The sequence below is a fragment of the Pseudophryne corroboree genome, chromosome 9 (assembly GCF_028390025.1).
Source record: "Pseudophryne corroboree isolate aPseCor3 chromosome 9, aPseCor3.hap2, whole genome shotgun sequence".
Lineage (NCBI taxonomy): Eukaryota > Metazoa > Chordata > Amphibia > Anura > Myobatrachidae > Pseudophryne > Pseudophryne corroboree.
Window position 1 is genome coordinate 248,165,396 of NC_086452.1, and position 24,528 is coordinate 248,189,923.

General features: G+C 40.9%; 2 protein-coding genes across 2 annotated transcripts in view; one reads left to right on the forward strand and one right to left on the reverse strand.

Moving 5' to 3' along the window:
- The window catches only part of CDC73 (cell division cycle 73), a 418,707-nt gene that overhangs the window by 144,918 nt on the left and 249,261 nt on the right, over positions 1 to 24,528 (reverse strand). The window contains exon 11 of the mRNA XM_063940193.1: positions 6,267 to 6,324. Coding sequence (XP_063796263.1) covers positions 6,267 to 6,324 — 58 coding nt within the window. The remainder of the gene's footprint in view (positions 1 to 6,266; positions 6,325 to 24,528) is intronic.
- Positions 12,819 to 17,166, forward strand: LOC134957940 (beta-1,3-galactosyltransferase 2). Its single transcript, XM_063940192.1, has 2 exons — positions 12,819 to 13,387; positions 15,497 to 17,166. Exon 2 carries the CDS (start codon positions 15,635 to 15,637, stop codon positions 16,898 to 16,900), a length of 1,266 nt encoding a protein of 421 aa, XP_063796262.1. The 5' UTR covers positions 12,819 to 13,387; positions 15,497 to 15,634; the 3' UTR covers positions 16,901 to 17,166.

The window sequence follows — 24,528 nt, forward strand, 5'->3', positions numbered from 1 at the left end:
TTAAGATGCGGCAGTCCAGCCATAGAATGCGCCTGCTGAATCGTGTCACAGATCCAGCGAGCGATAGTCTGCTTAGAAGCAGGAGCACCCAGCCTGTTGGGTGCATACAGGATAAATAGCGAGTCAATTTTCTTGACTCTAGCCGTCCTGGAAACATAATTTTTTCAAGGCCCTGACTACGTCCAGTAACTTGGAATCCTCCAAGTCCCTAGTAGCCGCAGGCACCACAATAGGTTGGTTCAAGTGAAAAACTGATACCACCTTAGGGAGAAACTGGGGACGAGTCCTCAATTCTGCCCTATCCATATGGAAAATCAGATAAGGACTTTTATATGACAAAGCCGCCAATTCTGATACACGCCTGGCCGAAGCCAAGGCCAATAACATGACCACTTTCCGCGTGAGATATTTTAGATCCACGGTTTTTAGTGGTTCAAACCAATGTGATTTTAAGAAACTCAACACCACGTTGAGATCCCAAGGTGCCACTGGAGGCACAACCGGGGGCTGAATATGCAGCACTCCTTTCACAATGTCTGAACTTCAGGTACTGAAGCTAATTCTTTCTGGAAGAAAATCGACAGAGCCGAGATCTGTATCTTAATGGAGCCTAATTTTAGGCCCATAGACATTCCTGCTTGTAGGAAATGCAGAGATCTACCTAGTTGAAATTCCTCTGTTGGGGCCTTTTGTGGCCTCACACCAAGCAACATATTTCCGCCATATGCGGTGATAATGTTTTGCAGTTACATCTTTCCTAGCTTGAATCAGCGTAGGAATGACTTCCTCCGGAATGCCCTTTTCCTTTAGGATCCGGCGTTCAACCGCCATGCCATCAAAACGTAGCCGCGGTAAGTCTTGGAACAGACAGGGCCCCTGCTGCAGCAGGTCCTGTCTGAGCGGCAGAGGCCATGGGTCCTCTGATATAATTTCTTGAAGTTCTGGGTACCAGGCTCTTCTTGGCCAATCCGGAACCACGAGTATTGTTCTTACTCCTCGCCTTCTTATTATTCTCAGTACCTTTGGTATGAGAGGCAGAGGGGGGAACACATAAACCGACTGGTACACCCACGGTGTTACCAGAGCGTCCACAGCTATCGCCTGAAGGTCCCTTGACCTGGCGCAATATCTTTTATAGCTTTTTGTGTCTGCTGAGAAGATCTGCTTCCCAGTTGTCCACTCCGGGAATGAACACTGCTGACAGTGCTAACACATGATTTTCCGCCCATCGGAGAATCCTTGTGGCTTCTGCCATCGCCATCCTGCTTCTTGTGCCGCCCTGTTGGTTTACATGGGCGACTGCCGTGATGTTGCCTGATTGGATCAGGACCGGCTGGTTTTGAAGCAGAGGCCTTGCCTGACTCAGGGCATTGTAAATGGCCCTCTGTTCCAGAATATTTATGTAGGGAAGTCACCTGACTTGACCAAAGTCCCTGGAAGTTTCTTCCCTGTGTGACTGCCCCCCAGCCTCAAAGGCTGGCATCCATGGTCACTAGGACCTAGTCCTGTATGTCGAACCTGCGGCCCTCTTGAAGATGGGCACTCTGCAGCCACTACAGTAGAGATACCCTGGTCCTTGGAGACAGGGTTATCAGCCTAATGCATCTGAAGATGCGACCCGGACCACTTGTCTAACAGGTCCCCCTGAAAAGTTCTTGCATGGAACCTGCCGAATGGGATTGCTTCGTAGGAAGCTATCATTTTTCCCAGGACTCGCGTGCAATGATGCACCGATAACTGTTTTGGCTTCAGGAGGTCTCTGACTAGAGATGACAGCTCCTTGGCTTTCTCCTCCGGGAGAAACACTTATTTCTGGTCTGTGTCCAGAACCATCCCCAGGAACAGTAGACGTGTCGTAGGAACCAGCTGTGACTCTGGACTGTTTAGAATCCAACCGTGCTGTTGTAGCACTTTCCAAAATAGTGCTACCCCGACTAGCAACTGCTCCTTGGACCTCGCCCTTATAAGGAGATTGTCCAAGTACGGGATAATTAAAACTCCCCTTTTTCGAAGGAGTATCATCATTCCGGCCATTACCATGGTAACACCCTCGGTGCCATGTACAGTCCAAACGGCAGAGTCTGGACTTGGTAATGGTAATCCTGTACCACAAATCTGAGGTACTCCTGGCGAGGATAGTAAATAGGGACATGCAGGTAAGCATCCTTGATGTCCCGGGATACCATGTAATCCCCCTCGTCCAGGCTTGCAATAACCGCCCTGAGCGATTCCATCTTGAACTTGAATTTTTTATGTATGTGTTCAAGGATTTTAAATATAAAAAAAGGGTCACACCGAACCATGCGGTTTCGGTACCCCAACCGTGTGGAATAGTAACCCCGTCCTTGTTGGAGTAGGGGCACCTTAAGTATTACCTGCTGGGAATACAGCTTATTAATTGCCTCTAGCACAGCCTCCCTGCCTGAGGGAGTTGTCGGCAAGGCATATTTGAGGAAACGGCGGGGGGAAGACATCTCGAATTCCAGCTTGTACCCCTGAAAGACTACTTGAATGAAACAGGGATCCACCTGTGAGCGAGCCCACTGATCGCTGAAATTTTTGAGACGGCCCCCCACCGTACCTGGCTACACCTGTGGAGCCCCCGCGTCATGCTGTGGACTCAGAGGAAGCGAGAGAAGAATTATGATTCTGGGAACAGGCTGACTGGTGCAGCTTTTTCCCTCTTCCCTTGTCTCTGTACAGAAAGGAAGCGCCTTTGACCAGCTTGCTTTTCTGAAGCCGAAAGGACTGTACCTGATAATACAGTGCTTTCTTAGTCTGTGAGGAAAACTGAGGTAAAAATATTTCTTCCCAGCTGTTGCTGCGGATACGAGGTCCCAGAGACCATCCCCAAATAATTCCTCACCCTTATAAGGCAGAATCTCTATGCGCCATTTAAGGTCAGCATCACCTGTCCAGTGACAGGTCTCTAATACCCTCCTGACAGAATGGACATTACATTCATTTTGGATGCCAGACAGCAAAATATCCCTCTGTGCATCCCTCATATATAAGACGACATCTTTAATATTTTCTCAAGTTAGCAAACTAGTATGTTTGACAGGGTCACCGACCACGCTGCAGCAGCACGCTCTGCAGGTTTCAGTCTAGTACCTGAGTGTGTAAATACAGACTTCAGGATAGCCTCCTGCTTTTTATCAACAGGTACCTTCAAAGTGGCCGTTCCTAAAACGGCAGTGCCACCTATTTTGACAACCGTGTGAGCGCCTTATCCACCCTAGGGGATATCTCCCAGCGTAACTTATCCTCTGGCGGGAAAAGGTACGCCATCAGTAACTTTTTAGAAATTACCAGTTTCTTATCAGGGGGAACCCACGCTTTTCACACACTTCATTCATTCATCTGATGGGGGAACAAAACACTGCCTGCTTTTTCTCCCCAAACATAAAAACCCATTTTTAGAGGTTAATGTCAGAAATGTGTAACACATTTTTTATTGCCGGGATCAAGTCACGGATGTTCCTAGTGGATTGTGTATATGTCTCAACCTTGTCGACACTGGAGTCAGACTCCGTGTCGACATCTGTGTCTGCCATCTGAATGAGCGGGCGTTTTTGAGCCCCTGATGGCCTTTGAGACGCCTGGGCAGGCACGGGCTGAGAAGCCGGCTGTCCCACAGCTGTTACGTCATCCACCCTTTTATGTAAGGAGTTGACACTGTCGGTTAATACCTTTTACCTAACCATCCACTCTGGTGTCGGCCCCACAGGGGGCGACATCACATTTATCGGCATCTGCTCCGTCACTATATAAGCCTCCTCCTCAAACATGTCGACACAGCTGTACCGACACACCGCACACACACAAGGAATGCTCTGATTGAGGACAGGACCAACGAAGCCCTTTGGGGAGACAGAGAGAGAGTATGCCAGCACACACCAGAGCGCTATATAATGTGGGGATTAACACTATAACTGAGTGAATTTTCCCCCATAGCTGCTTGTATATACAATATTGCGCCTAAATGTTGTGCCCCCCCTCTCTTTTTAACCCTTTGAGCCTGAAAACTACAGGGGAGAGCCTGGGGAGCTTTCTTCCAGCTGCACTGTGAAGAGAAAATGGCGCCAGTGTGTCTGAGGGAGATAGCTCCGCCCCTTTTCCGCGGCCTATTCTCCCGCTTTTTTCTGGATTCTGGCAGGGGTATTTACCACATATATAGCCTCTGGGGCTATATATTGTGGTATTTTTGCCAGCCAAGGTGTTTTTATTGCTTCTCAGGGCGCCCCCCCCAAGCGTCCTGCACCCTCAGTGACCGGAGTGTGAAGTGTGTATGAGGAGCAATGGCGCACAGCTGCAGTGCTGTGCGCTACCTTGGTGAAGACTGATGTCTTCTGCCGCCGTTTTTCCGGACCTCTTCTTGCTTCTGGCTCTGTAAGGGGGACGGCGGCGCGGCTCCGGTACCGAACACCAAGGACTGGGCCTGCGGTCGATCCCTCTGGAGCTAATGGTGTCCAGTAGCCTAAGAAGCCCAATCCGGCTGCAAGCAGGCGAGTTCGCTTCTTCTCCCCTTAGTCCCTCGCTGCAGTGAGCCTGTTGCCAGCAGGTCTCACTGAAAATAAAAAACCTAAATCTATACTTTCTTTCTAAGGGCTCAGGAGAGCCCCTAGTGTGCATCCAACCTCGGCCGGGCACAAGATCTAACTGAGGCTTGGAGGAGGGTCATAGTGGGAGGAGCCAGTGCACACCAGGTAGTCATAAATCTTTCTAGAGTGCCCAGCCTCCTTCGGAGCCCGCTATTCCCCATGGTCCTTTCGGAGTTCCCAGCATCCACTAGGACGTCAGAGAAATAATAATAACGGCTATAGCGAAACACAGAAAGTCCCACATGCTCATGCAATACAGAACTTCTTCTGTTAAGAATTAAATGTTTCCAGAGTTACCTGGTCTCTTTAATCCAGAAGTGACCATAATGTCAAATAGTAGCAGGAACAGAATACTTTCCAGCTGCTAAATCTTAAATTGACACGGTAGATTGCTGATCATATATTTACACAAATGTGTACTTTTTTAATTTATTTTTTTAACTTGTTTAAATTAATATCCCTTATATGCACCTGTAATGGGCCTATGAATTTATAATGAGTAACTTCCTTTTTTGCATCAATGTTCTGAGCGGCATTTATGAGATCAGTAGCTGGAGGAATTGCTATTTGGAGGATCATGAGATGTCTCCAGATGAGTCTGTTTCATAAAGTATATTGTGTTTGTAAATGGAGCACAAAGTTGGGTGATTATTATGTAGTGAAGGCCCACCTGAGCAAAGACGCCTTGATGCGGTGGGTGGCTTTCATATATTTCCAAATGTGTGTGACAAGAGTACTCTGCATTTTCTTATTATGTAGGATGCATGTCTCTTCTGCTGACCCATTGCAGAATACTAGGGAAAGGAGTTTTTTTTCTTGAGTAAATTAAACTATCCCATATATGTATTAATGTAGATGCATTACTAGCTGAAATTGCTGTAGATTTTTCCCAAAACTTTGAATTACAGAATATGAAATGAGCAAGACAAAAAAACAAAAATAGATACATTGGAAGATATCCACATTAATATAGTTAAACATACCCTAGCTAGGTTGGCAAATGTAAAAAGAAATAAAACAAAGGCCTGATGTAATTGCACATATGAAGCCAAGTGGCTACCTGCTGTAACTTTCTACACTTCTGTCTTCCTGTGAACAAGTCGGAAATAAAGTCTACAAGTAATAGCTAGCTAATATAAAGCACCTTGATCGCTTGTGGAAACCTTTCAAGGGAATGCAATGGGAAATTCTAAAAGTACTTGATTTCTGAGTGCTATAATCAAAAAAGCATCACCAACGCCGAAAGTGACAGTGTTATAATACAAAGTAAATGAAAGTATAAGACAAGTCCGTCAAGTTTAATCGTTCATACTAATAACCCATGTTCTTTATAGGAAAGGCAGCAATAAGTCTATTGTAAATTTAAATTGAGAAAAATGTATTCCACCCTCTGTCTATCTGAACGCTTCCACATCATACTGCATGCTGGAAAACTTGGATAATGCTGCCTCTTATGTACTACTTTATAAACAACCTACCGCATTCATAAATACATTCTCCTTTGTTATTACTTTTAAACAGCATTACTGCTCCAACTGCGAGGAACTACATATTCAATTATCTGGCTGTTGAGTGACCAAAAGAAGAAATATTCACATACGTATTAAAATCATGAAAAAAATAAAAATAAATAGATATAGAAAAAACAAGCACTGTGATTACCTGGTCTTGGCACTGGCTGTGCAGCAGGGGTCTGAGCTTTCCTGGCAGACGCACCTTCCTACAAAACAGATTCAAATATTGTTTTTATGATAATGGGAGTCCCTTTGAATTTCATACAGATCATACAGAAAGAGCACCAGCAGATACTGTATCAAAATATACAGCATACGTTCCCTAATGAATCGATCATTTTATTGATGCATTCCACGGAATATTGTCAGATTTCATTTCACAATACACAAACATCTGCCAATAGTTTCACTCCTTCCAGCATATTCTTCTCACTTGCCATAATACATTTTCCAAATTATAAAAATGATTACAAAACAGCAAACAAAACAATTCTACTTTATTTCATTTTTTTTTAGTTACTAACTAAAGACTACATTAAAAACAGAAAAATTACAACAGTTCTGCACAATACAAGCTAGCATGCTATGACTAGAAGACAGACTGCTGCAAAACCAGCAGGATTCAAGTGTTCAATTAACTAAACGGCTGATTTGTTATTAGAAAAGGATTTATTTATTGCTGTAAGATCAACTAATGGAAGGCAATCAAGTCGCCGGCTGCCGCGATCTCGGCAGTCAGGATACTGACGTCGGAATCCTGACTCCCGGTGAAATACCGGCGACCAACTAATGATATGAGAAAATCCACAGTTAAGTGAAGTCCATGAGAGCCCCAGTTTGGTGCGTTCCAACCAGAGCACACAAGAATCCAGAAAGGAGGGGCTGAGGTCATTGATTCCTCTCAGTATAAATACCCAGCAACAAGATACTGTATGTGCAGTATTATATGCTCTGCGTTACTAGTGCACTGTTCAGGAAAACACAATAGTAGGAATATAGTAATGCTGTAGAAGGCTTCAGTCTAACAGCATCTACTCACATCTAAAAATGTGGAAACATTAAAAAGAGATAGTATATACAAATGCGTCCTCATACATCTAAAGGCCCATACACACTGGGTGATTTTGAGCTGAATACTTTCAGCTCAAAACCACCCAGTGTGTATGCCCCGGCGATGAGCAGTGATCGCTGATGCGTGCCCCGCTTCATGAACGGCGGGGTGGACAGCTTTCCATAGCGTCCTGCTATGGAAAACCATTCAACCCCGCTGACATCGCTGGGCAGGGGGGAAAATCGCTTAGTGTGTATGCACCGAGCGATTTTCATCCCAGCGATGTCAGCTATCATCGCTGTGCATACACGCTGTGCAAAAACGCCCAGTGTGTATGCACCTTAAGCCTCAATATATCATTCAGCGCGAGATGCCTGGTCCGGTGCAATGATGGGCGTCTTTTTATGCCGAAAATGCGAGTTAGGCGCAATACAATGCAACTAGGATACATGAGGAAGAGACAGTGCCGATTCATTTGATATATGACACTTCTATACTATGTGAGTCTGTATATGGAGCAGAACACAACTTGTATTGGAAACAGCTGCAGCTGCTAAATTGTAGCACTTCAAATTCTCAGTCACGTGCAGATATACAGGTGTCATATCAAATTATCAGCACAGTCTCCTGATGTATCCTAGTCGTATTGCGCTGTGACTAAGATGCATTTTTAGCAAAAAACTATGCCTGATGCTAGAAGATTCTCACATGACCTGGCTGTTTGGCATGACTGCAGCATAGATGCATGAGGACACATCTGTACAATGCGGTTTGGTTTTTAGTTTTCAAATTAGTTAATAAACCAAAGTGGTGACACACTGGTGGTAAATACCACCTAATCACTTTGCAATGTTATGGGGTTTTTATTTTTTATGAGACATGCCAATCTTTGTGCTTGACATCACATATACTTATGAATAAACTAAAAAAAAAATATTTATATCACCGGCACTCCTGTCACTATTGCTTATTATTTCATTTTTGTATCATTTGACTTGGTTTGTGAGAAACTATGCAATGTAGTTATGGCAATGGAAGTCTATCATACAAGTCTGGGATAAGCTGTTAAGGTGCATACACACTGGGCCTTTTTGCCCAGCGTGTATGCACAGCGATGATCGTGAACATATCTGGCAGGAAAATATCTCAGTGCATACACACTGAGCTATTTTCCCTTTCCCAGCGATGTTCACGGGGGGTGAAGCACTTTCCACAGTAGGAGACTGTGGAAAGTGCTTCACTCGGCTGTTCAAACAGCCCGACGGACAGCGGCGGCCATTGATGATGTGACAGTGCGCATCAGGGGTCACCAATAGCCCATACACACTGGACGAGATTGAGCTCAAAGTAACTCAAAACGCCAAAAGTGAGCTACTCTGAGCTCAAAATCACCCAGTGTGTATGGGCCTTAATGTGTTCATGCAAGAAATGTATCAGAAATTCTTTATCAGTACATACAGTGCATCCGGAAAGTATTCACAGCACTTCACTTTTATAAATTCATTTTTTTCCCTCAAAATTCTACACAAAATACCCCATAATGACAACATAAAAAAAGTTTTTTTTTAGATTTTTGCTAATTTGTTACAAATAAAAAACTAAGAAATCACATGTACATAAAGTATTCACAGCCTTTACTCAATACTTTGTTGATGCACCTTTGGCAGCAATTACAGCCTCAAGTATTTTTGAATATGATGCCACAAGCTTGGCACACCTATCTTTGGCCAGTTTCGCCCATTCCTCTTTGCAGCACCTCTCAAGCTCCATCAGGTTGGATGGGAAGCATCGGTGCACAGCCATTTTCAGATCTCTCCAGAGATGTTCAATTGGATTCTAGCCTGGGCTCTGGCTCGGCCACTCAAGGACATTCATTGAGTTGTGCTGAAGCCACTCCTTTGATATCTTGGCTGTGTGTTTAGGGTCATAGTCCTGCTGAAAGATGAACCATCGACTTAGTCTGAGGTCAAGAGCGCTCTGGAGCAGGTTTTCATCCAGGATGTCTCTGTACATTGCTGCATTCAGCTTTCCCTCTACCCTGACTAGTCTCCCAGTTCCTGCCGCTGAAAAACATCTCCACAGCATGATGCTGCCACCACCATGCTTCACTGTAGGGATGGTATTGGCCTGGTGATGAGCGGTGCCTCGTTTCCTCCAAACATGATGCCTGGCCTTAACGCCAAAGAGTTCAATCTTTGTCTCATTAGACCAGAGAATTTTTTTCTCATGGTCTGAGTGTCCTTCACGTGCATTTTGGCAAACTCCAGGCGGGCTGCCATGTGCTTTTTACTAAGGAGTGGCTTTCATCTGGCCACTCTACTATACAGACCCGATTGGTGGATTGCTGCAGAGATGGTAGTCCTTTTGGAAGGTTCTCCTCTCTCCACAGAGGAATGCTATAGCTCTGACAGAGTGACCAGCGGGTTCTTGGTCACCTCCCTGACTAGGGCCCTTCTCCCCCGATCACTCAGTTAAGACGGCCGGCCAGCCTTAGGAAGATTCCTGGTGGTTCGGAACTTCTTCCATGTACGGATGATGGAGGCTACTGTGCTCATTGGGACCTTCAAAGCAGCAGATATTTTTCTGTACCTTTCCCCAGATTTGTGCCTCGAGACAATCCTGTCTCAGAGGTCTACAGACAATTCCTTTGACTTCATGCTTGGTTTGTGCTCAGACATGCACTGTCAAGTGTGGGACCTTACATAGACAGGTGTGTGCCTTTCCAAATCATGTCCAATCAACTGAATTTACCACAGGTGGACTCCAATTAAGCCGTAGGAACATCTCAAGGACGATCAGTGGAAACAGGATGCACCTGAGCTCAATTTTGAGCTTCATGGCAAAGGCTGTGAATACTTATGTACATGTGATTTCTTAGTTTTTTTATTATTAATAAATTTGTAAAAATCTTAAATTTTTTTTTTTTTTTCACATCATCATTATGGAGTATTGTGTGTATAATTTTTATTCTATTCTGGAATAAGGCTGTAACATAACAAAATGTGGAAGAAGTGAAGCGCTGTGAATATTTTCTGGATACACTGTACATTATTAAAGGGCTTTAGAGCAGTGTGTGCAGATTTAATACCAATGGGCCCGCGTGTGTGTGGCAGCTATCAGAAGCTAACCTCAGACACTGTCAGATGATTCTGAGTGTCAACAAGTTCTGGAATATCTATGTTAGCGGTCACTTACTTGTGTAGTAGTCAATGCCAGAGACCTATTAAGTATCTGTTATGGAAGTTTACTGATCACTTTGATGCCAAAAAAGGCTACTTGTGCAGAAATAAAAATCTACATTTACAAACATGCAAGACAAATTGTAATAATACTAACAAACTTCCGATTCATTGTTAACAAAACACTTCCACACCCTTGGATTTAGTTAAAAGTTTAGTGTTTCAATATATCTTTCAGAAATGACCACTGGCTGACACTACCCCAGGCACATACTGTATAACAGCATTGACAACTCAATGACTGTGACAACTACATGACTATTTTTAATCTTCCTGTAATAGAGCAAAACAGCAATTTGTCTAGTAAAAACTTTTGTGGTTGTGGTCAAATAAGGCAGACACTAAAGTTCTATAGGGATGTATAAAACCAAACATGATACCAGTGCTACAGAAATAATGCTACACTACTGAAACCAATGCTCATACAAACAGGAAGTGGTGTAGTAAGGAGGATTTCGGTTTTACACAAGCAGTAGAATGACATTATGTGTACATTATATTATAAAACCTATATTAGCATCAAAGTGAAGGGATTTATACAGAGAAATGAAAATCTCTTGATCAATGTTCACATACTAAATTCTATACAGAGATATATATACATAAATATATCTTTCATATATCTATATCAGCGGTCTGGGAACCTTTGGCCCTCCAGCTGTTGTTGAACTACACATACCAGCATGCCTCGTTACAGTTTTGCTATATGGTCAGGCTAAAACAGGGCATGTGTAGTTCAACAGCAGCTGGAGGGCTGAAGGTTCCCCATCCCTGATCTATATGTACATACATACACCAACAGATGTGTCCTCATACGCTTAGTCTTAAAGTCATTCGGTGCAGGACGCTTGGCGGGAGTGAGCTGTCAGGTCCCAGAACTCAGCTTGTGCAGTGCATTTTTCTTTGTCCAAAAATGCACCTTAGTTGCAAATGGATGCAACAAAGTGCTCCACGAGACTACAACGATCGGATGTGCGATCTGTACAGCTGTGTGAAACTGAATCTGTATATGTATATGAGGCACAACATAACTAGGCGTGGAAGAAAGCCGTGGCTGCTGCATCATATAACTTAAAAGATTCAGACTGTTGCATATAAACTATGCAAATGTTGCATATCAAATTAATCAGTGCGGTTTTGTGAACCCATTTGTTGCATTTGTTAGATACTAGGACATTTTTGGGTGATACCGGCTGAAAAGACACATACATCTTTATGCATGTACGTACATATACATAAAAGGTACAGCAGTTACACTGAAAAAAATTTTCCCAAAAGTTACAGCTTCACTATAGTCAATCCACTCCTTACATGATACTTCCTCCTCTCTCTGGGAGGTCTATAGATACAGTCCTACTAGCTCCTGTAGTCGCTGTATACCCCTCTCCTTCTAAACTAAGTTTGCTCTACTCGGTCTCACATCTACACTTTTATGTTACCCACATATATACTTTTTTTTTTTTTTACATACGGATTGTATATTAAATTAATTGACATCCTAACTGGATTTGCGGAGTTTTGTTCCAGCCTATAAGTAAATAATGATGAAGGTAGGCGTAAAAAAGGAAATATGGTTATGTAAATATTACAAGGCATTTACTTTTTATATAAAAAAGTTTTTTTTGTTTTTTTTTTTATTAGCCTTTAAAAAAACAGAACAGTGATTTACTTCTACAGACAGCAATGTAATTTGATACACTAATTTTCACATTTGGAACAAACATGTAAATCCTATCAGCTGAAAGAAATGCAGCATGTCATCTCTACACTGAATAGTGAGAACACAGATCTGTAGACTGTGAGTAAATTAATATCAAGGATAGCTATTAATATTTTGACGCAACAGCACGAGACCAGTTTTTAATAGAAATAGCAAGACTAACTCTAGTGGATGTGTGTATAATTCCACTTAGAAGCTAGCAGAAAAGATTTCATGAACACAAATAGAAATGCTCCTGGATTAAACAGGAGTGCGTCATTTATTTTAGCCTCCGGCACTATACAAAAGCATGCAATATATGCACAAAGGAGGGTAAAAGGGAGGCCATGCATTAAGCGTGTAATACAGTAACAGGTAAGCCACAAAGCACTTTAGTTAATTAAATGTGCATTTTAAATGACTAAAAGGGAGTCTTATCCTATACTGAACACATTATTTATATCGCTAATTCTATACATGATTAATATGAGAATGCACAAGCCTGTTTTCACACACAAACATATCAGATTGAAAATTGTATCTCAATGGTTTTATACATGTAAAAATCCATGCAATCTCAGTAATAATCATCATAAGTAGAAAAAGCATAAGGGGCTGGCTGCCTCTAGACCAGGAGCAATGAATGCAAACTTATCACGTGAGTGTTATCCAGGCTGTGACGTTAAATTCTGCTCTGTCAGAAGACAGCATCTGTCAAAGCCCACATATAAACCACTGCCTCCGAGAGAGGCAGCAGCAGCAGCCTAGAAAGCCGTCTTGGTTCTCTAGACCACAGCCCTCCCCCTGCAAGAAGCTCCGTCTTCTTCTCAGGCTGCCTAGCAACAAGAAAGGAGGGTAAATCCTCTCTACTATTATTTAATTTAACGGGACCATGTTCTTGTGGTGCTTTCTCCAAAGCCACCGAGATTTGTCAGTACAGGCATGGATACAGACGGTTTAACACTGCATTAGAGACAAAAGAAGAGATCTGTGAAAGCTTTCAATGCAGAGGAAGCTACCAGAATACCATCTCACAGTGCAAGAGGACAATACTGGGGGATAGTCTCACTTCCCAGCAGAGATATACAGAATGTCCATGACTGGAACAGGCGAAAGGGCAAGCTGCAAACAGATGGACAGCAGGCAGAAGCATACACAGAAGGGAGATTTTTGAAGCAAGTGCGCATGTTCAAGCTCTTTTTTGCCTAAGTGATGACGTGCCAAAACTATTCTCAATAGGTGTATTCCTACAACCATGAATTTGCTCAGTAAAAACAAAGGTATGTTAAAATATTGTTTGCTGGAATTTTATTGCATTTTTCAGTATAGCTTTACTATGGAGTGATTTGTTTGGGTGGGCAAAACGAACAGATTAACTGTAAAATGACTGTGTAACACAGCTGCACAAAGGACAATATTAAAGGACAAGCCGCTACAAAATATTAATATGGGAATCTGTGATAGGAGGAGTAGAATCTGCAATATGAAGGAAAGTAAATCCCTGTACAAACTAGGTCATATTTAATCCTTATCTGAAGTAATCTTCCATCTCTGCTGAAACTAGCAAAGCTGCTAAATTCTGATCATTCAAATAGGCAGAGGCACAAATTAAATTCTGAAAGCAGATGGAACTAAACAGCCTGCTGCACTAAATAGCTAAAACAGTATACTGTATATAGCTTTATAGATGGCTATAGCCATTATATATATCCATACTTTCCCAGTCTACTTAATTGAAAACCACAAAACTGATTAAATGACTGTAAAGGAATATTACAATGCGTTTGTTGTGTGTAAAAAGCACTGCATACAAAACACTGCAGGAATTACACTGATCCTCGATGTTATCAAGGCACAATAAATCATGTAAGTGTGGCCAATATAAAATGTGCTTACTTTGCCTTGGGCAGTATTAGCTAGGAATGAAAATGGTTTTACAGTACCCAAATCTTGGTAGGGATCTTTCGGAACATAGATTATACAGGTCAATGCAAACATTTTGTTGCAGTCTAGAACAAGCAAGCATACTGGACTACATTTTGCAAGGCAACCAATAAAGCATAATTAAACACTTACGTGTGTATGAAGACTTGGCCTATCCCAATACAAAGGTGTAATTCAAATTACTAGTTGATTAAACAGCATACTTTGTATTTAATACACTGTTCTAATTAAAACACTTAATAGCGCAATCTCATGCATGATTTGGTTACTTTAAAGGCAAATCTGTAGCCATTAGTATGAAAGGACTAATTTAATAGTCACATAGGAAAGACAGGAATTGCATGTATTCTAATTTTTAAGATAAAGTTAAAAAAAAAAAAAAAAAAACAAGAGCATTATCTACTGGAATTATTCCACACATGAGCAAAAAGAACAAAATAAAAACATTTTGAACATGAGTAGGTCAGACATTAGTAGAGAATTGCTGGCTAAAGTTGGACTATTACTACATTCTCCCACTTACAAAAAGCAAGACTAGCTGCATCTTTTACAATGACAATATAGTACTATATTATAGGTTTTAAATCCCTTTTTCTTGATCTAGAAAGCAAATACTACTTAGCGGGATAAATTACAGAAGTTTAATTTACATTGCAAAGGTAATTATTCCTACAGATTAAATTATGCACCTTTACCATACTAAATATACTCTGGTTAATAAGGCAAACCAAAGTAAGGCATGCTGGACCATAAGTTTAAGTCTAAGAAGGGTCCACAGATAACGCAGGACTGGTGGTCCACTAACTTTAAGTGCATCTGTTATACTAACTAAAAAATTAGAATTCTAAAGTAGTTCATGGACTGCTCTCTGATTATAAAAACAGTTAATTTCAGTCAGTAGTTAACAGCATTCTCAGTGCTCGAAAGAATGCCCTGATCTCTAGATACTTGTATTTAAGAAAAAAACTGAATGGCTCTGGCTCCATCTAGAGGATATATTAAGTTATAATTCAATAATGTAATTCTTTGATCACACATTCAAGCAAAATTATTTTAAATTCAAATAGTGTAATTGTAAATCGTTTTAACATAGAAGTTACTGAACCCTGAAAATTAGCTTTGACAATTGAGTCTTCTGATTGCCTTGAACACAGCGGCCGGTAGCTAATAGATGCTAAGCAGTTTAGTGTGAGTAACAACGTGGTTTCAATCAACTACTCTTCGGTCGCTTTCTCCTTGTACATGACAATATTTACACCTAATATTTAAGCTACAAAGCAAATCAGTCAGATGCCAATTGTCAATGCCCAAGTTTACAATTTGCAGTTGCTGCTATATATTTGACATTCAGGGTAAGACTTGACCCGCTCAACTAATAAATTAAAAGATGTTACACTTTGTATATTAAAGAATGCAATTTTTAAGCTTTTTTTTTTTTTTTGCAGATCTTCCTCTAAGAAACGGTCAATCAAATATAGAAACATGAAAAAAGACACAAAAATAGGACTGCCACACTAGTGTGTGTGGAGGAATAAACAAGTAATTTGTGCATATCAGTACAATCACTTCAGGATTTTAACAGCATGCTTCAGTGGAGGAGACGCCATTGCTGCCTTGCCAAAATGACGTGGAATAACAAACGGTCTCTTTTCCGGACACATCTAACCGGGCTTTTGTCACTTGTGTTTCTGTTCGCCATGTTTCTATTTTTTAATCACCACAACTCATTCATTGGCAGAGTTGGAATTAAAGAAAATCCAGTAACTCATACGATACGTGGTTTCAAAGCAGCTAAAAGTGAAACGAACAGCTCACTACGAAATATCTGGAAAGACGCTATCCCTCAAACACTGAAGCCTCACACCACATCCAATTTAAGTAACACAGAGTCACAGCAGCAAGGTGTGACTGGCTTGGAGAATACATTAAGCACCAATGGAAGTATTTACAGTGAAAAGGGTTTTGGTCATGAAAACTCATACCATTACAAATACATCATAAATGAGCCTGAGAAATGTCTGGAGAAAAGGCCTTTCCTCATATTACTTATAGCTGCAGAACCCCAACAAATTGAGGCACGACAAGCTATTAGACAGACCTGGGGGAATGAGAGCTTGTCACCAGGAATTCAAATTTTAAGACTATTTCTGTTGGGCGTGCACACCAAGCTAAATGCGATAACTGAACAGGCCATAGTGGATGAAAGCAGACAATACCATGATATCATCCAACAGGAATATTTAGACACTTATTATAATTTGACCATTAAGACACTAATGGGTATGAACTGGGTATCCACATACTGTCCCTATGTCCCATATGTTATGAAGACAGACAGCGACATGTTTGTTAATACCGAATATTTAATTAACAAACTTCTGAAGCCAGACCAACCCCCAAAAACCAACTACTTTACAGGGTATTTAATGAGAGGTTATGCACCCAACCGCAACAAAGACAGCAAATGGTACATGTCGCCAGAATTGTACCCCAGTGAGCGTTATCCTGTGTTTTGTTCTGGGACTGGTTATGTGTTCTCTGGAGACCTGGCAGGAAAGATATTTAAAGTCTCTTTAAGCATCAGAAGGTTACATTTGGAGGATGTGTATGTTGGTATTTGTCTTGCAAAGTTACGTATTGACCCTAAACCCCCACCCAATGAGTTTGTATTCAATCACTGGAGAGTTTCCTACTCTAGCTGTAAGTATAGTCACCTAATTACCTCCCATCAGTTCCAGCCTGGGGAATTGATCAAATATTGGAATCATTTACAACAAAATAAGCACAATGCCTGTGCCAATGCAGCCAAGGAAAAAGCCAGTAGGTATCGACATCGCAAAATGCACTAAAGACTATTAAAAAGAAAACTCAATGTGCAATTAAATCTGAAAGCATGTGCTGTGGCAAACTTTTCTGGCTGTAAATGGAGTGAAAAAAATTATTTTTTTATTTCAAGAATCATATAAATTGTATATGGGAAAAACCAGGTGAGATAAGAAAAGTGCGTTAAAATGTTGTGTGTTTAACCTGTGCAATAAGAAGCATGCACACTTCAGTGGTACACCTGCTATTTTATGTGCCAATAAAATACAAATTAACACATTTTCCACAAAAATGTAGATGTATACACACTTCTTTTCGAATACATTTTCTTTCCAACAGGTGCCTTTTACTGAAAGTATTACAAACAAACAAACAACAAAAAAACAACCTTCACAATGAAGCAAATATTTGGTCCTGTCTACATCTTACAGAACCTGCATGCAGCGGTAAGCCAGTAATGGTGTGGTGTAGCACGCCAGCTCTTGTACAATTATCTCTCTCATGATGGCTGCTTGACTATCAGGAGATAAATATTTCTGCAACGGAACATTGCTAAAAGGTCACAGTATTAATGTTCACAACCTTGACATGTTCTCTATTAATATAGTGTTAACTTAGATTTTAGCATAGTTTTTCCTGTTAAACCAGTCTTCAATGGTATCTGGTAGTGAGCTTTATAGGGTTAATAGCTGTGCATTCACATATTATTTTCATTCTATATTAAAACTTTCAAGTGCAGCCCTCCCATGGGTAAAAATAAAAGAACCTGTACGGCAAATGCCTATTATGTATGTAGTAAGCTACGTAAACCACAAAAACATTAATAAACAAGGTTTGAATAGGTATTCTTTCATTTAAAAGAAACATTTTTTGAGCGGATGATATATAGCACCAAATGTGTAATAACGTTGCTATACTTGAGTGAGACTCCACCTGGATCCAAATCTTGTGCATCAATGCAGGTGTGAGTCTTTGAGCAACAGACTGCAGTCAGAGCTTACATTCTGCTAAAAAATGGTGGGAATTAACTATCAGGTCCCTTGCAATTGTGCAGTAAGTGGGGAGGGTGGAGAGTGGTGGGATTCATTACACAGATTCCTCATGGATCAAACTGCTGTTTAGAGGCAAGAAGAGGAGGGGGAAAAAGGATTTATATTTAGCTGCACTGTATCAGAGTTAGAACATGCACAATCCTAACTTACTGATTGGTAGTGGTATTAGTGGTGCGAGTCTCCATTTCATTCTCTAATCGTTCAAGAGAACATCCTACTCTGATTAGAAGAGGCACATTAACTATTGAAGTGCTTTATCTGTTATTCTATGCAATCATATATCATTTCAAGATAATCAGTGATCACATTTTAATCTCAATTTACCAAGCAACAGAGATGGTATTGCTAAACACATTGTGTATAATCACTTATTTAATGTCACTCATTTAGGTTGTGAATTACATGCATTTTATACTTTTCCTAAAAAGCATGGAGATGGCCGTGCAAGAACATTGTATAGCATAAATATCATGTATACATGCATACACATTACATACAGACACGTACTAGGATGTATGTTGGGACCATTCACAAGATGTGAATAAGTGAAATTGTGTAAGATTGAACTAAACTAATGTAAGATTGGCATGCATAGATATATATTTTGTATTTGCCAATCCTGAACTTAAATATCAGTCTTTAAATTGCAAGTGTAGATTTTTTCTCTCTTTTAACAGCAAGTTTTCTCCCTAAAAGATTGTTGTTTTATCATTTTAAAAAGGAGGTTCTCCTATAACTTAGTTATCAATTTACAAAATCATTCTATGTGGCAGATGTTAGTGTGCGATGGGACTAACCATCCAGCACAAAAATAAATCTGTCTCACACATAGAAGCATTGGCTGCTTCTTCTTCACAGGAGTATTACCTGATATCTGTATAGGGGACAGGCTCGGAGGTGGACATGAAATGATAGATGGAGAGAGGTGTTCTCTCTGCTCCCTACATCAAATCATACAAGTCTGGTTGTCATAGTAACCGTGTGACAGTGTGTAAACTGTCATTAAAGGCCGTTTGAATTGCAAATCAATGGAAACATTTACAAAATGGTCTTCTTACAGGTAACTAGAGTGCCTTATATTAAAGAAATGCTTAATTCTGACAGGTGTCATTGCATAAAGGTGCAATCACCTAACATATAACAGTGACTCATTTATACCTGTTTAAAAGGAAATTAAATTACAAGGTGACAAAACTTCAATTGCAAATTCAATTAAACTGCCAGCAGCATGTTTTGGGCCTCTTGAAACTGTTCCCAATCTAAGCTCGCAATCAGAAGAGATCTTTGAGTATTTTTACTATGAGTTTGAATGACAAGAAAAAGCACTCTGAACATTTCAGACACCAATGCCTGCACTTGTCTGCTGCCACACAGAGAGCATTATTAACCTCAGGTCACATAAAAAAAATAAAAAATAATGAATGCTTCATTCCAGCTTTTTTAGGTCCGACCTGAAGCTTCATCTATCTCCTGTGTGTACAGCAGATGCATATAAGTGGCAGGTTAAACATACTGGATGACTGATAACAGCATGAATGCCATTTCAGAGTACAGTCAATTGACAGCAGTGGATTTGTATTTAGGCAGGTGGTGTGTGTCTGCTGTTCAAAGCCTCTGAGTGCAGCATCTATCAGAACAGCAGGACAGCAGCTGAACAGCCCTGCATAATTGCAACTGGTGAATGAAATTATTCTATAACACAAGTTTATTTAATTCCTTTCATTCCGAAATTTAGGAGCCTAAAACCTTTTTATATGGGATCTGCAAATCAATTGGTGTAATGTATTGTACATACTTTACCACCTGTACAGACATTCCAAACCCTTCAAACCACTTAACACTGGCCGGCAAGCATTATTGTCTGTCAGCATTGAGATTATGGGGGGAACTCAAATGTTTGAAGTCAGTTGGGAGTCTGTTTTTTCCTATCTAATAGACAGGAAAAAACAGACACCCAACCGACTTTTCAAACATTTGAATTCCCCCTTATGAGTTCACTTCCTGACCAAGGACCTGTGTGCAGTTTGTATGTTCTCCCCTGGCTTGTTTGGGATTCCCTCTGGGTACTCCAGTTTCCTCCTACATCTCATGAATCTAGATTGATATAGGCGAATTTGCTTTTGACAAAAAAAAAAAAAAAAAGTGTCCATGTGGTCAAGAAAATAGTTTGTAAGCTCATCAATGGTGGCATCGGTGGTTTACATCAATGACAGGAATTCGCCGACAGGGAATCACTGCAGCAACTGAACTCGGTGTGGAGACAGGACTCAGGGCAAAACAGGCAAAGTAGCTACAGAGGCAACATCAGGATGCAGAGCAAAGAGAAGTTCACCCCTTATTGCGAATAACCGCAATAATAGCTGTCTTTATGCCAATGATGTCTGTGAACCATCAGTCCTGACATTAGTGGCCATACCTATGTAAGCTCCAGGGACTGTTGTAAGTGACTACTGTAAGCATGCCTGCACTATATAAACAATACTCTTCTATCCTTTAGTATGAACGCCTCTTCATCATTCACAACTGCAATGCTCCTGTGAAGGAAATGAATCGCATCACCACTGAGCCCACATGATTAGTTCACCTCTGAGCAAGTTAGTAATTAGTTCCTCAGAGGAGGAAAACTCACAAACCAGGGAGGGGAGGGCGACACCCAGGAGTTGACTAGAAGTACCATTTTAGGTGCACTGACCTAGGAATGGTTTGTTCTAAATCAAATGACCTGGGCTAATTTTGTACATGTTTGCAATTAAAGACTCATCATGAGGTATTGTTAAATTCTAACAGATCCTGCACATGCTCTACATGGGTGTTATTAACCAGTCAGAGTATTCAGCATAAATCTTTATTGCAAAGGATGCTGTCAGTATCAGTTAGTGACTCAAGTGCCTCGCTGCGATGCTGTTTATGCGGTGCTAGGGTATAAAACAGCATCGCAGACCTAGTTTTGTCCGATTTCTGCTCACACCCCTGGAGGGGTGCGATAAGAAATCCAATAGTCAGGTAAACACTGCGCGGATCTGAATAGGTCCGGCAGCTCCCTCCCAGCGCTATTCAATCCACATTCAATTGAATCAACCCCAATGGTAGTAATATTAAACTAAACAGAAATGTATTGCTTTATAGAAAAAAACAAAACACAAGTTTCAGCAGATGAATGAGAAAAAAGCTTAAGGGACTCAATTTATATGGCTAAGAATATGCAACAGTGTATTTCATGTAGTAATCACAGGCTATTCATTATGAAAACATTCTGATATAACTGGTAGTTACCATAAGTTAATTACTATGCGACTACCGTACACAAGAGAAAATTTGCTAGAGACATAAGGAATGTCAGATAAGAATGAACATATGAAATGACAGACATGGCTTTCATATAGAACTCCTAAACAATGTACTCACACAAGTTTACCACTTTATAAGTGCATACCAATTAGAATTTAATGAGGTAATCTGAATTTTGTTTTCCTAAATCTTGTGGTTGCACAAATCTGTAGCCAAAGGGATGTTAAATGTATGCCAAATACTAAGCAACAATATGGAAGAAACCACAATAGCACCAAGCTCCATAACAGGGTAGTGGGGAGACTGGGAGGGGAATAGATTAGCAAATTATAACTCCGCTGACAGCATAAAATAATATAATTTATATAGATATTTTTGACATTAAAAGGTGCCTGATGTAATCGTCTTAAGATATAGGAGAGATTCTTGATTCTGAATGTCTGCATGTGTTACCACAAGCAAAAAAATCTGTACAAGTCACCAAAAGAAAAACCATGAAAATGTTCATTCTAGCACCCTGCACCCAAAAATTTTTAAAGACAAAATTTGATACGTGATGCATTCCTACAGCTACAGTAGCTGATACATCGCTTATAAAATTTTGCCCTTCAAAACTAAAATATGCCTTCATCATGGATTAGGTGCAGGGTGCTAGAATGAACACTAAAAATATTACAATCAATTCATTGTAAATTAACACAAAAAGCAAGTGGAAAAATTGCATAAAAGTAATGTAACGATGAAAATTGCCTAAAACACTGTAGGATTGTACAGCGTACAAAGTGGTACAATGAATACACCCATAAACTGGATTGTTTACATTCTTAGCCCCCATAGCATAATGAGAATTAACTGCTGCCTAGCATACTGTACAATAAATCCAAATTAAGCATGGCCACTTATACCGAACAACAGCACCTGGGATCCTGTTATTTCTGGAACTAATGTAAATTGCATGTAAGCTATTTTTAACCCATTTGCTGCTTAGAATAGTTTGGTACTTTTTGATCAGGTCACACTGCAATATCAATGTATGTAATTATTCACGCAAGACAAAAAAATAACAAGAGAAAAAAAAATTCCCCAGGCACACTGGAGAAAAAAAAAATATATATAAAAAAAAAAACTACATGGTAATAGAGATATAGAAATCTTATTTGTATATATGTTTGCAAAGATATGGTAAAGCAGGGATGCATTTGATATCCCAGCTGTCGGGATCCCAGCGCTCAGCATACTAGTGCCGGGATACTGACAACTATTCTCCCTCTTGGGGTGTCCATGACACCAGTGGAGGGAGAATAAATAGTGTGGCACGTGCAGCGCATCACTGTGCCCACAAGGGGCTCTTTTGCAATTGCCCCGCTGCCGGCATTCCAGCAGTCAGAATCCCGGCACCGGTATGCTAGGCGCCGGGATCCCGACAGCCGGGATATCAATACCAACCCGGTTAAGCCACTAGGCCACATCAAGGCTTCTCTGGTACTGGCAGGCCCTAACGCTGCATGATAAAATGGGATCAGTACGAGTTACAGACGATAGGGATGATGGCCATCAGTATGCAGACAGCAGCATCCTGATAGTCAGTATGCCGGCAGCAGGGCGAGCGCAAAGCGTCCCCTTGCGGGCTCGCTGTTTGCCACAGTTTCTATTCCCACTCTATGGGCGTCGTGGACACAGACGAGTGGGAATAGCCCCAGTTAGCCGGGATTCCGGCTGGCAACATTGTCAGCAGTCGGGATCCCGGTGTCGGTATCGTGACCGCCGGGATCCCGACTGCTGGCAACTTAACTACGTACCGATAAAAGCACCCATTCTGGGTCATGTAATTGCTTATTGTTATGCTACATGATAATAGCACATACAAAAATATCTAAATTGAGAGCCAACTCACCTGGAATCACTCCTGGATCCACCAAATGGCACTACAAAAACCAACTACCAGTCTTACTAAACGGACTGATTATAATGCTGTGAGAGGCATGGATGGGACCAGCATTTGGAGTGTATTCTGGTTCGTGGAGTGCCATCTCTGAATTTCTATTATCTTGTAGTGTTTAAAAAAATTATAAGCAAAAAGATTTAATGTGCTGGGGGAAATCTTTTTTTCTCTTTTTCTTATTTAGAATAACCCCTCCCTTTCACGCACCTGAGAAGTAATAAAATGATTGAGCAGCTACCATTTTAAATTACATACCATAAAGAACACCTTATTTTTACAGAATACTTAAAATTTCCAGGAAATAGCACTAGTATACGTATTTCGCCTTAAACGTAAAAGGTAATCTACCCACAATGAGAAAAACAAGTGGGTTTTTTGTAGTTTTTTTATTGAAACTGCGAGAAAGTGAACCAAAAGCAAAAAAAAAAAAAATTCTAATGTATTTTATGGTTCTTGCTTCAACACTAATCTCTTCTTCCAAAACCACAGAAAGTCAAGAATGTAGACTAGGTTTTCATAATAAAAATATTCAGGGGGGAAAAAAAAAAAAAAAAAGTGTGTCTGTACTGTAGCAGAAGCTTTTCGCCTCAAGGACAGTGCAAGCGGAGGCACTCTTGGCTATGGTGGGGGGCTGCTGAACAGAGTCTGGACCAAGCACTCTCCTGGTAGCTGCTACCACAAGAGCAGTTGACAGCTGCTCGGAACAAGGAGACCCTTCTGAGTGGCAATGTGGCACTGGGTAAGTTTTAGTATTAACTTGTCTGCTGGCACATTAGGAATTATGGGAACCCCACTTTATTAATGCCAGGATAAGGGTGATCTGGGAAATAGAATTCTCCATATCTATAAATAAATGCTTCCTGTAGTATAGGGTATTATTTGGTGATCAACTTTTAATAGTTTTGTAGTGAAGGTTGAAATGACTAACCATTAAAGGGCCACATCATTTGAAAGAGTGGAATCACCTATTCCAAGAAAAAGTGCCCCTGAGTTTATTGAAGCCAGGATGGGAGAGATCTTTGCCCACCTCTAAACTTAGGAATGATTTCTGCTGGGCAGGGGTGTTGGAGTGCTGGGACATGATCACCAGAGAATAACTTATCAGGGGTCACATGTAAACCAGTTATTTATATGGCACATGTATTTGCAAGCGCTTTACAGAGAATATTTTGGCCATTCACACCCGTCCCTGCCCCAGTGGAGCTTACAATCTATATTCCCTAACCACATGTTCACGCTACGGTTAATTTTGTTGGCATCCAATTAACCTACAAGTATATTTTTGGATTGTGGGAGGAAACCAGAGTAACTGGAGGAAACCCACAACACGTACGGGGAGAATATATAAACTACACACAGTTAGAGCAGATGT